Source organism: Bombina bombina, unplaced genomic scaffold, assembly GCF_027579735.1.
Source record: "Bombina bombina isolate aBomBom1 unplaced genomic scaffold, aBomBom1.pri scaffold_791, whole genome shotgun sequence".
Classification (NCBI taxonomy): Eukaryota; Metazoa; Chordata; class Amphibia; order Anura; family Bombinatoridae; genus Bombina; species Bombina bombina.
Genome location: NW_026511921.1, coordinates 160,718 through 175,930, shown reverse-complemented (window position 1 = coordinate 175,930; position 15,213 = coordinate 160,718). Strand labels below are relative to the sequence as shown.

Genomic DNA, 15,213 nt, shown 5'->3' with positions numbered 1-15,213 from the left:
TACACTCACCCCCACCTGTATTGTACAGTTCTATACCTCACCCCCACCTGTATTGTACAGTTCTATACCTCACCCCCACCTGTATTGTACAGTTCTATACCTCACCCCCACCTGTATTGTACAGTTCTATACCTGACCTCACCCCCACCTGTATTGTACAGTTGTACAACTCATCCCCACCTGTATTGTACAGTTCTATACCTCACCCCACCTGTGTTGTACAGTTCTACACCTCACCCCACCTGTATTGTACAGTTCTATACCTCACCCCCACCTGTATTGTACAGTTCTATACCTCACCCCCACCTGTGTTGTACAGTTCTACACCTCACTCTGCATGTTTCCTTTTCTCATGTTTCTGTTATCTGTCTAATTTGAACATGAAGACAGCCAATAGTGTGAAGAGAAGGATGAGAGTGGAGATGACAAGTCCAACTGCCCCAGGTGTGTTCAAATTCTCTTCATCTGGAAAGTAAAGAAACCACAGTCACGTGACATGTGCAAGAGGATTGTGTCAATGTGGTGGATCAATGTGTGTATCACTTCATTGTATCAGTGTGTAACAGTTATGTATCACAGCATTGTATCAGTGTGTGTATAACAGTATTATGTATCACAGCATTGTATCAGTGTGTGTATAACATTATTATGTATCACAGCATTGTATCAGTGTGTGTATAACAGTATTATGTATCACAGCAATGTATCAGTGTGTGTATAACAGTATTATGTATCACAGCATTGTATCAGTGTGTGTATAACATTATTATGTATCACAGCATTGTATCAGTGTGTGTATAACAGTATTATGTATCACAGCATTGTATCAGTGTGTGTATAACAGTATTATGTATCACAGCAATGTATCAGTGTGTGTATAACAGTATTATGTATAACAGCAATGTATCAGTGTGTGTATAACAGTATTATGTATAACAGCAATGTATCAGTGTGTGTATAACAGTATTATGTATCAGTGTGTGTATAACAGTATTATGTATAACAGCAATGTATCAGTGTGTGTATAACAGTATTATGTATAACAGCAATGTATCAGTGTGTGTATAACAGTATTATGTATCACAGCAATGTATCAGTGTGTGTATAACAGTATTATGTATAACAGCATTGTATCAGTGTGTGTATAACAGTATTATGTATCACTTCATTGTATCAGTGTGTGTATAACAGTATTATGTATCACTTCATTGTATCAGTGTGTGTATAACAGTATTATGTATCACAGCATTGTATCAGTGTGTGTATAACATTATTATGTATCACAGCATTGTATCAGTGTGTGTATAACAGTATTATGTATCACAGCAATGTATCAGTGTGTGTATAACAGTATTATGTATAACAGCATTGTATCAGTGTGTGTATAACAGTATTATGTATCACTTCATTGTATCAGTGTGTGTATAACAGTATTATGTATCACTTCATTGTATCAGTGTGTGTATAACAGTATTATGTATCACAGCAATGTATCAGTGTGTGTATAACAGTATTATGTATAACAGCATTGTATCAGTGTGTGTATAACAGTATTATGTATAACAGCAATGTATCAGTGTGTGTATAACAGTATTATGTATCACAGCATTGTATCAGTGTGTGTATAACAGTATTATGTATAACAGCATTGTATCAGTGTGTGTATAACAGTATTATGTATCACTTCATTGTATCAGTGTGTGTATAACAGTATTATGTATAACAGCATTGTATCAGTGTGTGTATAACAGTATTATGTATCACAGCATTGTATCAGTGTGTGTATAACAGTATTATGTATAACAGCATTGTATCAGTGTGTGTATAACAGTATTATGTATCACTTCATTGTATCAGTGTGTGTATAACAGTATTATGTATAACAGCATTGTATCAGTGTGTGTATAACAGTATTATGTATCACTTCATTGTATCAGTGTGTGTATAACAGTATTATGTATAACAGCATTGTATCAGTGTGTGTATAACAGTATTATGTATAACAGCATTGTATCAGTGTGTGTATAACAGTATTATGTATCACAGCAATGTATCAGTGTGTGTATAACAGTATTATGTATCACAGCATTGTATCAGTGTGTGTATAACAGTATTATGTATAACAGCAATGTATCAGTGTGTGTATAACAGTATTATGTATCACTTCATTGTATCAGTGTGTGTATAACAGTATTATGTATCACAGCAATGTATCAGTGTGTGTATAACAGTATTATGTATAACAGCATTGTATCAGTGTGTGTATAACAGTATTATGTATCACTTCATTGTATCAGTGTGTGTATAACAGTATTATGTATAACAGCATTGTATCAGTGTGTGTATAACAGTATTATGTATCACTTCATTGTATCAGTGTGTGTATAACAGTATTATGTATCACTTCATTGTATCAGTGTGTGTATAACAGTATTATGTATCACAGCATTGTATCAGTGTGTGTATAACAGTATTATGTATCACAGCATTGTATCAGTGTGTGTATAACAGTATTATGTATAACAGCATTGTATCAGTGTGTGTATAACAGTATTATGTATCACTTCATTGTATCAGTGTGTGTATAACAGTATTATGTATCACAGCAATGTATCAGTGTGTGTATAACAGTATTATGTATAACAGCAATGTATCAGTGTGTGTATAACAGTATTATGTATCACAGCATTGTATCAGTGTGTGTATAACAGTATTATGTATAACAGCAATGTATCAGTGTGTGTATAACAGTATTATGTATCACAGCAATGTATCAGTGTGTGTATAACAGTATTATGTATAACAGCAATGTATCAGTGTGTGTATAACAGTATTATGTATCACAGCATTGTATCAGTGTGTGTATAACAGTATTATGTATAACAGCATTGTATCAGTGTGTGTATAACAGTATTATGTATCACAGCAATGTATCAGTGTGTGTATAACAGTATTATGTATAACAGCAATGTATCAGTGTGTGTATAACAGTATTATGTATCACTTCATTGTATCAGTGTGTGTATAACAGTATTATGCATCACTTCATTGTATCAGTGTGTGTATAACAGTATTATGTATCACTTCATTGTATCAGTGTGTGTATAACAGTATTATGTATCACAGCATTGTATCAGTGTGTGTATAACAGTATTATGTATCACAGCAATGTATCAGTGTGTGTATAACAGTATTATGTATAACAGCAATGTATCAGTGTGTGTATAACAGTATTATGTATCACTTCATTGTATCAGTGTGTGTATAACAGTATTATGTATCACAGCAATGTATCAGTGTGTGTATAACAGTATTATGTATCACAGCAATGTATCAGTGTGTGTATAACAGTATTATGTATAACAGCAATGTATCAGTGTGTGTATAACAGTATTATGTATCACTTCATTGTATCAGTGTGTGTATAACAGTATTATGTATAACAGCAATGTATCAGTGTGTGTATAACAGTATTATGTATAACAGCAATGTATCAGTGTGTGTATAACAGTATTATGTATAACAGCAATGTATCAGTGTGTGTATAACAGTATTATGTATAACAGCAATGTATCAGTGTGTGTATAACAGTATTATGTATAACAGCAATGTATCAGTGTGTGTATAACAGTATTATGTATCACAGCATTGTATCAGTGCGTGTATAACAGTATTATGTATCACAGCATTGTATCAGTGTGTGTATAACAGTATTATGTATCACAGCATTGTATCAGTGTGTGTATAACAGTATTATGTATCACAGCATTGTATCAGTGTGTGTATAACAGTATTATGTATAACAGCAATGTATCAGTGTGTGTATAACAGTATTATGTATAACAGCAATGTATCAGTGTGTGTATAACAGTATTATGTATCACAGCAATGTATCAGTGTGTGTATAACAGTATTATGTATCACAGCATTGTATCAGTGTGTGTATAACAGTATTATGTATCACAGCATTGTATCAGTGTGTGTATAACAGTATTATGTATCACAGCAATGTATCAGTGTGTGTATAACAGTATTATGTATCACAGCATTGTATCAGTGTGTGTATAACAGTATTATGTATAACAGCATTGTATCAGTGTGTGTATAACAGTATTATGTATAACAGCAATGTATCAGTGTGTGTATAACAGTATTATGTATAACAGCAATGTATCAGTGTGTGTATAACAGTATTATGTATCACAGCAATGTATCAGTGTGTGTATAACAGTATTATGTATCACAGCATTGTATCAGTGTGTGTATAACAGTATTATGTATCACAGCATTGTATCAGTGTGTGTATAACAGTATTATGTATCACAGCAATGTATCAGTGTGTGTATAACAGTATTATGTATCACAGCATTGTATCAGTGTGTGTATAACAGTATTATGTATAACAGCATTGTATCAGTGTGTGTATAACAGTATTATGTATAACAGCAATGTATCAGTGTGTGTATAACAGTATTATGTATAACAGCAATGTATCAGTGTGTGTATAACAGTATTATGTATAACAGCAATGTATCAGTGTGTGTATAACAGTATTATGTATAACAGCAATGTATCAGTGTGTGTATAACAGTATTATGTATCACAGCAATGTATCAGTGTGTGTATAACAGTATTATGTATAACAGCAATGTATCAGTGTGTGTATAACAGTATTATGTATAACAGCAATGTATCAGTGTGTGTATAACAGTATTATGTATCACAGCATTGTATCAGTGTGTGTATAACAGTGTTATCTATCAAAGCATTACATCAGTGTGTGTGTAGTATACTATTTGGCACCCTAAGATTAGTATGGAGTTGTAGTTGTGAGTTAGTTAGCAGACTATTTGGCACCCTAAAAAGAGTGTGGAGGTATAGCTGTGAGTTGTTTAGTTGACTATTTGGCATCCTAAGAGGAGTATGGAGGTGTAGTTATGAGTTGTTAGTTGCTATTTGGCACCCTCTTAGGCCTAGATTTAGAGTTCGGCGGTAGCTGTCAAAACCAGCGTTAGAGGCTCCTAACGCTGGTTTTGGCCGCCCGCTGGTATTTGGAGTCAGTGATTAAAGGGTCTAACGCTCACTTTGCAGCCGCGACTTTTCCATACCGCAGATCCCCCTACGCCATTTGCGTAGCCTATCTTTTCAATGGGATCTTTCTAACGCCGGTATTTAGAGTCGTTTCTGCAGTGAGCGTTAGAGCTCTAACGACAAAATTCCTGCCGCCTGAAAATAGCAGGAGTTAAGAGCTTTCTGGCTAACGCCGGTTTATAAAGCTCTTAACTACTGTACCCTAAAGTACACTAACACCCATAAACTACCTATGTACCCCTAAACCGAGCTCCCCCCACATCGCCGCCACTCGATTAAAAATTTTAACCCCTAATCTGCCGACCGCCACCTACGTTATACTTATGTACCCCTAATCTGCTGCCCCTAACACCGCCGACCCCTGTATTACATTTATTAACCCCTAATCTGCCGCCCCCGCTATCGCTGACCCCTGCATTACACTTTTAACCCCTAATCTGCCGCTCCGTAAACCGCCGCAACCTACGTTATCCCTATGTACCCCTAATCTGCTGCCCTAACATCGCCGACCCCTATGTTATATTTATTAACCCCTAATCTGCCCCCCACAACGTCGCCGACACCTACCTACACTTATTAACCCCTAATCTGCCGAGCGGACCTGAGCGCTACTATAATAAAGTTATTAACCCCTAATCCGCCTCACTAACCCTATCATAAATGGTATTAACCCCTAATCTGCCCTCCCTAACATCGCCGACACCTACCTTCAATTATTAACCCCTAATCTTCCGATCGGAGCTCACCGCTATTCTAATAAATGTATTAACCCCTAAAGCTAAGTCTAACCCTAACACTAACACCCCCCTAACTTAAATATAATTTACATATAACGAAATAAATTAACTCTTATTAAATAAATTAATCCTATTTAAAGCTAAATACTTACCTGTAAAATAAATCCTAATATAGCTACAATATAAATTATAATTATATTATAGCTATTTTAGGATTAATATTTATTTTACAGGCAACTTGGTATTTATTTTAACTAGGTACAATAGCTATTAAATATTTAAGAACTATTTAATAGTTACCTAGTTAAAATAATTACAAATTTACCTGTAAAATAAATCCTAACCTAAGATATAATTAAACCTAACACTACCCTATCAATAAAATAATTAAATAAACTACCTACAATTACCTACAATTAACCTAACACTACACTATCAATAAATTCAATAAACACAATTGCTACAAATAAATACAATTAAATAAACTAGCTAAAGTACAAAAAATAAAAAAGAACTAAGTTACAGAAAATAAAAAAATATTTACAAACATAAGAAAAATATTACAACAATTTTAAACTAATTACACCTACTCTAAGCCCCCTAATAAAATAACAAAGCCCCCCAAAATAAAAAATTCCCTACCCTATTCTAAATTAAAAAAGTTACAAGCTCTTTTACCTTACCAGCCCTGAACAGGGCCCTTTGCGGGGCATGCCCCAAGAAGTTCAGCTCTTTTGCCTGTAAAAAAAAACATACAATCCCCCCCCCCCAACATTACAACCCACCACCCACATACCCCTAATCTAACCCAAACCCCCCTTAAATAAACCTAACACTAATCCCCTGAAGATCTTCCTACCTTGTCTTCACCATCCAGGTATCACCGATCGGTCCTGGCTCCGATATCTTCATCCAACCCAAGCGGGGGCTAGACATCCACTGAAGAAGTCCAGAAGAGGGTCCAAAGTCTTCCTCCTATCCGGCAAGAAGAGGACATCCAGACCGGCAAACATCTTCTCCAAGCGGCATCTTCGATCTTCTTCCATCCGGTGCGGAGCGGGTCCATCTTGAAGCAGGCGACGCGGATCCATCCTCTTCTTCCGATGTCTCCCGACGAATGATGGTTCCTTTAAGGGACGTCATCCAAGATGGCGTCCCTCGAATTCCGATTGGCTGATAGGATTCTATCAGCCAATCGGAATTAAGGTAGGAATTTTCTGATTGGCTGATGGAATCAGCCAATCAGAATCTAGTTCAATCCGATTGGCTGATCCAATCAGCCAATCAGATTGAGCTCGCATTCTATTGGCTGTTCCGATCAGCCAATAGAATGCGAGCTCAATCTGATTGGCTGATTGGATCGGCCAATCGGATTGAACTAGATTCTGATTGGCTGATTCCATCAGCCAATCAGAAAATTCCTACCTTAATTCCGATTGGCTGATAGAATCCTATCAGCCAATCGGAATTCGAGGGACGCCATCTTGGATGACGTCCCTTAAAGGAACCGTCATTCGTCGGGAGACATCGGAAGAAGAGGATGGATCCGCGTCGCCTGCTTCAAGATGGACCCGCTCCGCACCGGATGGAAGAAGATCGAAGATGCCGCTTGGAGACGATGTTTGCCGGTCCGGATGTCCTCTTCTTGCCGGATAGGAGGAAGACTTTGGACCCTCTTCTGGACTTCTTCAGTGGATGTCTAGCCCCCGCTTGGGTTGGATGAAGATATCGGAGCCAGGACCGATCGGTGATACCGGGATGGTGAAGACAAGGTAGGAAGATCTTCAGGGGATTAGTGTTAGGTTTATTTAAGGGGGGTTTGGGTTAGATTAGGGGTATGTGGGTGGTGGGTTGTAATGTTGGGGGGGGGGATTGTATGTTTTTTTTTACAGGCAAAAGAGCTGAACTTCTTGGGGCATGCCCCGCAAAGGGCCCTGTTCAGGGCTGGTAAGGTAAAAGAGCTTGTAACTTTTTTAATTTAGAATAGGGTAGGGAATTTTTTATTTTGGGGGTCTTTGTTATTTTATTAGGGGGCTTAGAGTAGGTGTAATTAGTTTAAAATTGTTGTAATATTTTTCTTATGTTTGTAAATATTTTTTTATTTTCTGTAACTTAGTTCTTTTTTATTTTTTGTACTTTAGCTAGTTTATTTAATTGTATTTATTTGTAGCAATTGTGTTTATTGAATTTATTGATAGTGTAGTGTTAGGTTAATTGTAGGTAATTGTAGGTAGTTTATTTAATTATTTTATTGATAGGGTAGTGTTAGGTTTAATTATATCTTAGGTTAGGATTTATTTTACAGGTAAATTTGTAATTATTTTAACTAGGTAACTATTAAATAGTTCTTAAATATTTAATAGCTATTGTACCTAGTTAAAATAAATACCAAGTTGCCTGTAAAATAAATATTAATCCTAAAATAGCTATAATATAATTATAATTTATATTGTAGCTATATTAGGATTTATTTTACAGGTAAGTATTTAGCTTTAAATAGGATTAATTTATTTAATAAGAGTTAATTTATTTCGTTATATGTAAATTATATTTAAGTTAGGGGGGTGTTAGTGTTAGGGTTAGACTTAGCTTTAGGGGTTAATACATTTATTAGAATAGCGGTGAGCTCCGATCGGAAGATTAGGGGTTAATAATTGAAGGTAGGTGTCGGCGATGTTAGGGAGGGCAGATTAGGGGTTAATACCATTTATGATAGGGTTAGTGAGGCGGATTAGGGGTTAATAACTTTATTATAGTAGCGCTCAGGTCCGCTCGGCAGATTAGGGGTTAATAAGTGTAGGTAGGTGTCGGCGACGTTGTGGGGGGCAGATTAGGGGTTAATAAATATAACATAGGGGTCGGCGATGTTAGGGCAGCAGATTAGGGGTACATAGGGATAACGTAGGTTGCGGCGGTTTACGGAGCGGCAGATTAGGGGTTAAAAGTGTAATGCAGGGGTCAGCGATAGCGGGGGCGGCAGATTAGGGGTTAATAAATGTAATACAGGGGTCGGCGGTGTTAGGGGCAGCAGATTAGGGGTACATAAGTATAACGTAGGTGGCGGTCGGCAGATTAGGGGTTAAAATTTTTAATCGAGTGGCGGCGATGTGGGGGGAGCTCGGTTTAGGGGTACATAGGTAGTTTATGGGTGTTAGTGTACTTTAGGGTACAGTAGTTAAGAGCTTTATAAACCGGCGTTAGCCAGAAAGCTCTTAACTCCTGCTATTTTCAGGCGGCTGGAATTTTGTCGTTAGAGCTCTAACGCTCACTGCAGAAACGACTCTAAATACCGGCGTTAGAAAGATCCCATTGAAAAGATAGGCTACGCAAATGGCGTAGGGGGATCTGCGGTATGGAAAAGTCGCGGCTGCAAAGTGAGCGTTAGACCCTTTAATCACTGACTCCAAATACCAGCGGGCGGCCAAAACCAGCGTTAGGAGCCTCTAACGCTGGTTTTCACGGCTAACGCCAAACTCTAAATCTAGGCCTAAGATTAGTATGGAGTTGTATTTGTGAGTTGGTTAGCAGTCTATTTGGCACCCTAAAAGGAGTATGGAGGTGTAGTTGTGAGTTGTTTAGTTGATTATTTGGCATCCTAAGAGGAGTATGAAGGTGTAGTTGTGAGTTGGTTAGTAGGCTATTTGGCACCCTAAGAGGAATATGGAGGTGTAGTTGTGAGTTGGTTAGTAGGCTGTTTGGCACCCTAAGAGGAGTATGGAGGTGTAGTTGTGAGTTGGTTAGTAGGCTATTTGGTGCCCTAAAAAGGGGTAAGGAGGCGTAGTTGTGAGTTGGTTAGTAGGCTATTTGGCACCCTAAGAAGAGTATGGAGGTGTAGTTATGAGTTGGTTAGTAGGCTAGTTGGCATCCTAAGAGGAGTATGGATATGTAGTTGTGAGTTAGTTAGTATGCTATTTGGCACCCTAAGAGGAGTATAGAGGTGTAGTTGTGAGTTAGTTAGTATGCTATTTGGCCCCCTATGAAGAGTATGGAGGTGTTGTTATGAGTTGGTTAGTAGGCTATTTGGCACCCTAAGAGGAGTATGGAGGTGTAGTTTTGAGTTGGTTAGCAAGCTATTTGGCAACCTAAGAGAAGTATGGAGGTGTATTTGTAAGTTGATTAGTAGACTATTTGGCACCCTTGTTTGGAGGTGTAGTCGTGAGTTGGTTAGTAGGCTATTTAGCATTCTAAGAGTTGTATGGAGTTGCATTTGTGAGATGGTTAATAAGCTATTTGGCACCCTAAGAGGAGTATGAAGGTGTAGTTGTGAGTTGGTTAATAGGCTATTTGGCACCCTAAGAGGAGTATGAAGTTGTAGTTTTTAGTTGTTTAGTATGCTATTTGGTATCCTAAGACGAGTATGGAGGTGTAGTTGTGAGTTGTTAGTAAGCTATTTGGCATCCTAAGAGGAGTATGGAGTTGTAGTTGTGAGTTGGTTATTAGGCTATTTGGTATCCTAAGAGGAGTATGGAGGTCTAGTTGTGAGTTGGTTAGTAGGCTATTTGGCACCCTAAGTGGTGTATGGAGGTGTAGTTGTTAGTTGGTTAATAGGCTATTTGGCACCCTAAGAGGAGTATGGAGGTGTAGTTTTGAGTTGGTTAGTAGGCTATTTGGCACCCTAAGAGGAATATGGAAGTCTAGTTGTGAGTTGGTTAGTAGGATATTTGGCACCCTAAGAGGAGTATGGAGGTGTAGTTGTGAGTTGGTTAGTAGGCTATTTGGCATCCTGAGAGGAATATCGAGGTGTATTTGTGAGTTGGTTAGTAGATTATTTGGCACTCTAAGAGGAGTATCGAGTTGTAGTTTAGAGTTGCTTAGTAGGTTATTTGACACCCTAAGAGGAGTATAAAGGTGTAGTTGTGAGTTGTTTAGTAGGCTATTTGGCACCCTAAGAGGAGTATGAAGGTGTAGTTTTGAGTTGGTTAGTAGGTTATTTGGCACTCTTAGAGGATTATGAATTTGTAGTTGTGAGTTGGTTAGTAGGCTATTTGGTGCCCTAAAAAGGAGTAAGGAGGTGTAGTTGTGAGTTGGTTAGTAGGCTATTTGGCACCCTAAGAAGAGTATGGAGGTGTAGTTGTGAGTTGGTTAGTAGGCTAGTTGGCACCCTAAGAGGAGTATAGAGGTGTAGTTGTGAGTTAGTTAGTATGCTATTTGGCCCCCTATGAAGAGTATGGAGGTGTTGTTATGAGTTGGTTAGTAGGCTATTTGGCATTCTAAGAGGAGTATGGAGGTGTAGTTTTGAGTTGGTTAGCAAGCTATTTGGCAACCTAAGAGAAGTATGGAGGTGTATTTGTAAGTTGGTTAGTAGGCTATTTGGCATTCTAAGAGTTGTATGGAGTTGCATTTGTGAGTTGGTTAATAAGCTATTTGGCACCCTAAGAGGAGTATGAAGGTGTAGTTGTGAGTTGGTTAATAGACTATTTGGCACCCTAAGAGGAGTATGAAGTTGTAGTTTTGAGTTGGTTAGTATGCTATTTGGTATCCTAAGACGAGTATGGAGGTGTAGTTGTGAGTTGTTAGTAAGCTATTTGGCATCCTAAGAGGAGTATGGAGGTGTAGTTGTGAGTTGGTTATTAGGCTATTTGGTATCCTAAGAGGAGTATGGAGGTCTAGTTGTGAGTTGGTTAGTAGGCTATTTGGCACCCTAAGTGGTGTATGGAGGTGTAGTTGTTAGTTGGTTAGTAGGCTATTTGGCACCCTAAGAGGAGTATGGAGGTGTAGTTGTGAGTTGGTTAGTAGGCTATTTGGCACCCTAAGAGGAATATGGAGGTGTAGTTGTGAGTTGGTTAGTAGGCTATTTGGCAACCTAAGAGGTGTATGGAGGTGTAGTTGTTAGTTGGTTAGTAGGCTATTTGGCACCCTAAGAGGAGTATGGAGGTGTAGTTGTGAGTTGGTTAGTAGGCTATTTGGCACCCTAAGAGGAATATGGAAGTGTAGTTGTGAGTTGGTTAGTAGGATATTTGGCACCCTAAGAGGAGTATAGAGGTGTAGTTGTGAGTTGGTTAGTAGGCTATTTGGCATACTGAGAGGAATATCGAGGTGTATTTGTGAGTTGGTTAGTAGATTATTTGGCACTCTAAGAGGAGTATCGAGTTGTAGTTTAGAGTTGCTTAGTAGGTTATTTGGCACTCTAAGAGGAGTATGAAGGTGTAGTTGTGAGTTGGTTAGTAGGTTATTTGGCACTCTTAGAGGATTATGAATTTGTAGTTGTGAGTTGGTTAGTAGCCTATTTGGCACCCTAAGAGGAGTATAGAGGTGTAGTTGTGAGTTGGTTAGTAGGCTATTTGGCACACTAAGAGCAGTATGAAGGTGTAGTTGTGAGTTGGTTAGTAGGCTATTTGGCATCCTAAGAGGAGTTTGTAGTTGTAGTTGTGAGTTGGTTAGTGTACTATTTGGCACCCTAAGACGAGTACGGAGGTGTAGTTGTGAGTTGGTTAGTAGACTATTTGACACCCTAAGAGGAGTATGGAGGTGTAGTTGTAAGTTGGTTAGTAGGCTATTTGGCACCCTAAGAGGAGTATAAAGGTGTAGTTGTGAGTTGGTTAGTAGGCTATTTGGCATCCTAAGAGGAGTTTGGAGTTGTAGTTGTGAGTTGGTTAGTAGGCTATTTGGCACCCTAAGAGGTGTATGGAGGTGTAATTGTGTGTTGGTTAGTAGGCTATTTGGCAACCTAAGAGGAGTACGGAGGTGTAGTTGTGAGTTGGTTGGTAAACTATTTGGCACCCTAAGAGGAGTATGGAGGTGTAGTTGTAAGTTGGTTAGTAGTCTATTTGGCACCCTAAGAGGAGTATTGAGGTGTAGCTGTGAGTTGGTTAGTATGCTATTTGGCACCCTAAGAGGAGTATAAAAGTGTAGTTGTGAGTTGGTTAGTAGGCTATTTGGCAACCTAAGAGGAGTATGGAGGTGTAGTTGTGAGTTGGTTATTGTGCTATTTGGCACCCTAAGAGGAGTATGGAGGTGTAGTTGTAAGTTGGTTAGTAGGCTATTTGGCACCCTAAGAGGAGTATGGGGGTGTAGCTGTGAGTTGATTAGTAGGCTATTTGCACCCTAAGAGGATTATGTAGGTGTAGCTGTGATTTTTTTAGCAGGTTATTTGGCATCCGATGAGGAGTATGGAGGAGTATCTGTAACTTGGTTAACAGGCAATTAGGCACCCTAAGAGAAGTATGGAGGTGTAGTTTTAAGTTGATTAATAGACTATTTGGCACCCTAAGAGGAGTATTTAGGTGTAGCTGTGAATTGGTTAGCAGGTTTTTTGGCATCCGATGAGGAGTATGGAGGTGTATCTGTGAGTTGGTTAGTAGGCTATTTGGCACCTGTAAGAGGAGTAAGGAGGTGTAGTTTTGAGTTGGTTAGTAGGCTATTTGGTATCCTAAGAGAAGTATTGAGGTGGTGTTGTTAGTTAGTTAGTAGGCTATTTGGCACCCTAAGAGGAGTATGAAGGTGTAGTTTTGAGTTGTTAGTAGGCTATTTTGCATCCTAAGAGGAGTATGGAGTTGTAGTTGTGAGTTGGTTAGCAGACTATTTGGCATCCTAAGTGAAGTATGGAGGTGTAGTTGTAAGTTGGTTAGTAGGCTATTTGGCATCTAAATATGAACACTACATCCTATGCTGGATATATGCTGCATGTTATAACACCCAGAATGATTTAAAACTACATCTGAACACTGCCAGGGGTAAGGCCTTATGTATACAAAGGTTTTTTTTATCCCAGTGCTTAATGTATGTGCTTTGATCCTCACTTGATTTGTAAGGGTCAATACCTACAGTAACTAGCACACATAGTGCCTATGCATATTTAATTAAAAAAATGAAATAATGTATCACTATGCACTTCTGTGTTTGAATTGCTTTACCTGCAGGATGGATGACAGTTGTGGCTGTTATTGGATCAGGTACAGATATGTGTGACACTGTACATGTGTATATGTCAGGGGGAGCACCGCTCGTGGGTGTTGTGACTTTCAGATGAGTGCTCAAGTTGTAGGTTCCATCACTGTTCCTACGATGGCTGGAAGTCACAGGGTGAGTGTGAGTGACAGGAGTCTGCCCTAGAAGCCAGCTGACCTCTACATCCAATGGGTAATATCTGTCTGTACGGCAAATCAGTGTGAGGTCCAGACCTTTGCTCAGAACCATTGTTACCTGTGGTGGTTCTAAAGATAAAATATATTAGATATGTAACCAGCTTCATGATGCCAAACATAAACATAAATTGATGCCAAACATAAATTTAAATCATCTGCCAAGTAACTTGGTAGAAATTCCAAGAGCCCTTAAAACCCCTCCCACCTTACTGGAAACTAGTGTTATCGTTGCCTCCGCAGGAGCAAGGCTCCAGATGTTCTTCTGTGGGATGGGTCCCCAGACCAAGTTGAGGCCTATTTACCCTCAGAGGGCTACTGTTTGACCAAGGTCACAGGTTCAAAACCTGGCAGGCCTGACTCAGTCCTTCATCCTTCCGAGGTCGATAAAATGAGTACCATTACATTGGATAATAATAACTATTACTATTCAGCTGCGGATTTGCGCTATAAAAGTGCTTAGAGTCCCACTGGGAGAAAGGTGCTATATAAATACTAGTTATTATTATTATGCTTGAATAAAAAGTTGTGCAAAACACCTAAAAAATACATTAAAAAAGAACAGTTACACTTATAACACTGTCTGCTAAAAAAATATTTCTTAAAGAAATTGCATTAAAAAGTTAGAAGGGATATTGCGGGGGGCGGAGCTAAGCTGTGCTGGGGCATGGACGCACTTTGACATAGCTCCGGAGCTGTCGGTGCTTCCAGGACACAATAAGGGGTGTTGAAATGGACAGGCAGTAACAAACATTGCTTGCAGAAGCATCCTGCATTAACGGAGTGTTGCATTTGAGAGCATCAGCAGTTGGAGCAGTCCCTAGACAACACGGAGGGACCTTTCTGTGGCGGAGGCCTGAGGGAGACAGACGCCATATTGGCCACAATTTTCTGGCAGCCAGATACACCTGAGGCACATACGCAGCTAAAGACAGAGGTTCCTGACTAGCTTGCGGCTCAATCCGATACTACCCTTGGCTCCTACGAGGGTCACATGTAAGAGGTAAATTTTATCCTGCTTGTTAAGTAAGTGTCGGAAGCCACATGGCGTTCCGTTTATGTGCAAAATAAAGAGCAGTTTGCTCTAGAGGGGCATATTAAAAAGGAGCTGTTCATAAAGTTCCAATCATCCCAGGGGGGCCTCTCATTTAGAAAAGAGTCTATACCACATTTATTGGATGCCACAACCACTGTCCATAAATAATGTACAACTAATATAGCTGAACATAAGACTCATTTAGACAAAAAATATTTTATATATCAAACGGCTTTGATAGATATCTTGCCTGATTTATCCTATAACT

At 38.8% G+C, this 15,213-nt stretch overlaps 1 protein-coding gene across 1 annotated transcript in view; it reads right to left on the bottom strand.

Annotated features, from left to right (window-relative positions):
• Positions 1-30: 30 nt before the first annotated feature.
• LOC128644011 (tapasin-related protein) overlaps positions 31-15,213 on the bottom strand; it is a 173,972-nt gene continuing 158,789 nt past the window's right edge. Inside the window, exons 5-6 of the mRNA XM_053696777.1 lie at positions 13,682-13,981; positions 31-465 (exon numbers count right to left, since the gene is read on the bottom strand). Coding sequence (XP_053552752.1) covers positions 362-465; positions 13,682-13,981 — 404 coding nt within the window. The 3' untranslated portion in view covers positions 31-361. The remainder of the gene's footprint in view (positions 466-13,681; positions 13,982-15,213) is intronic.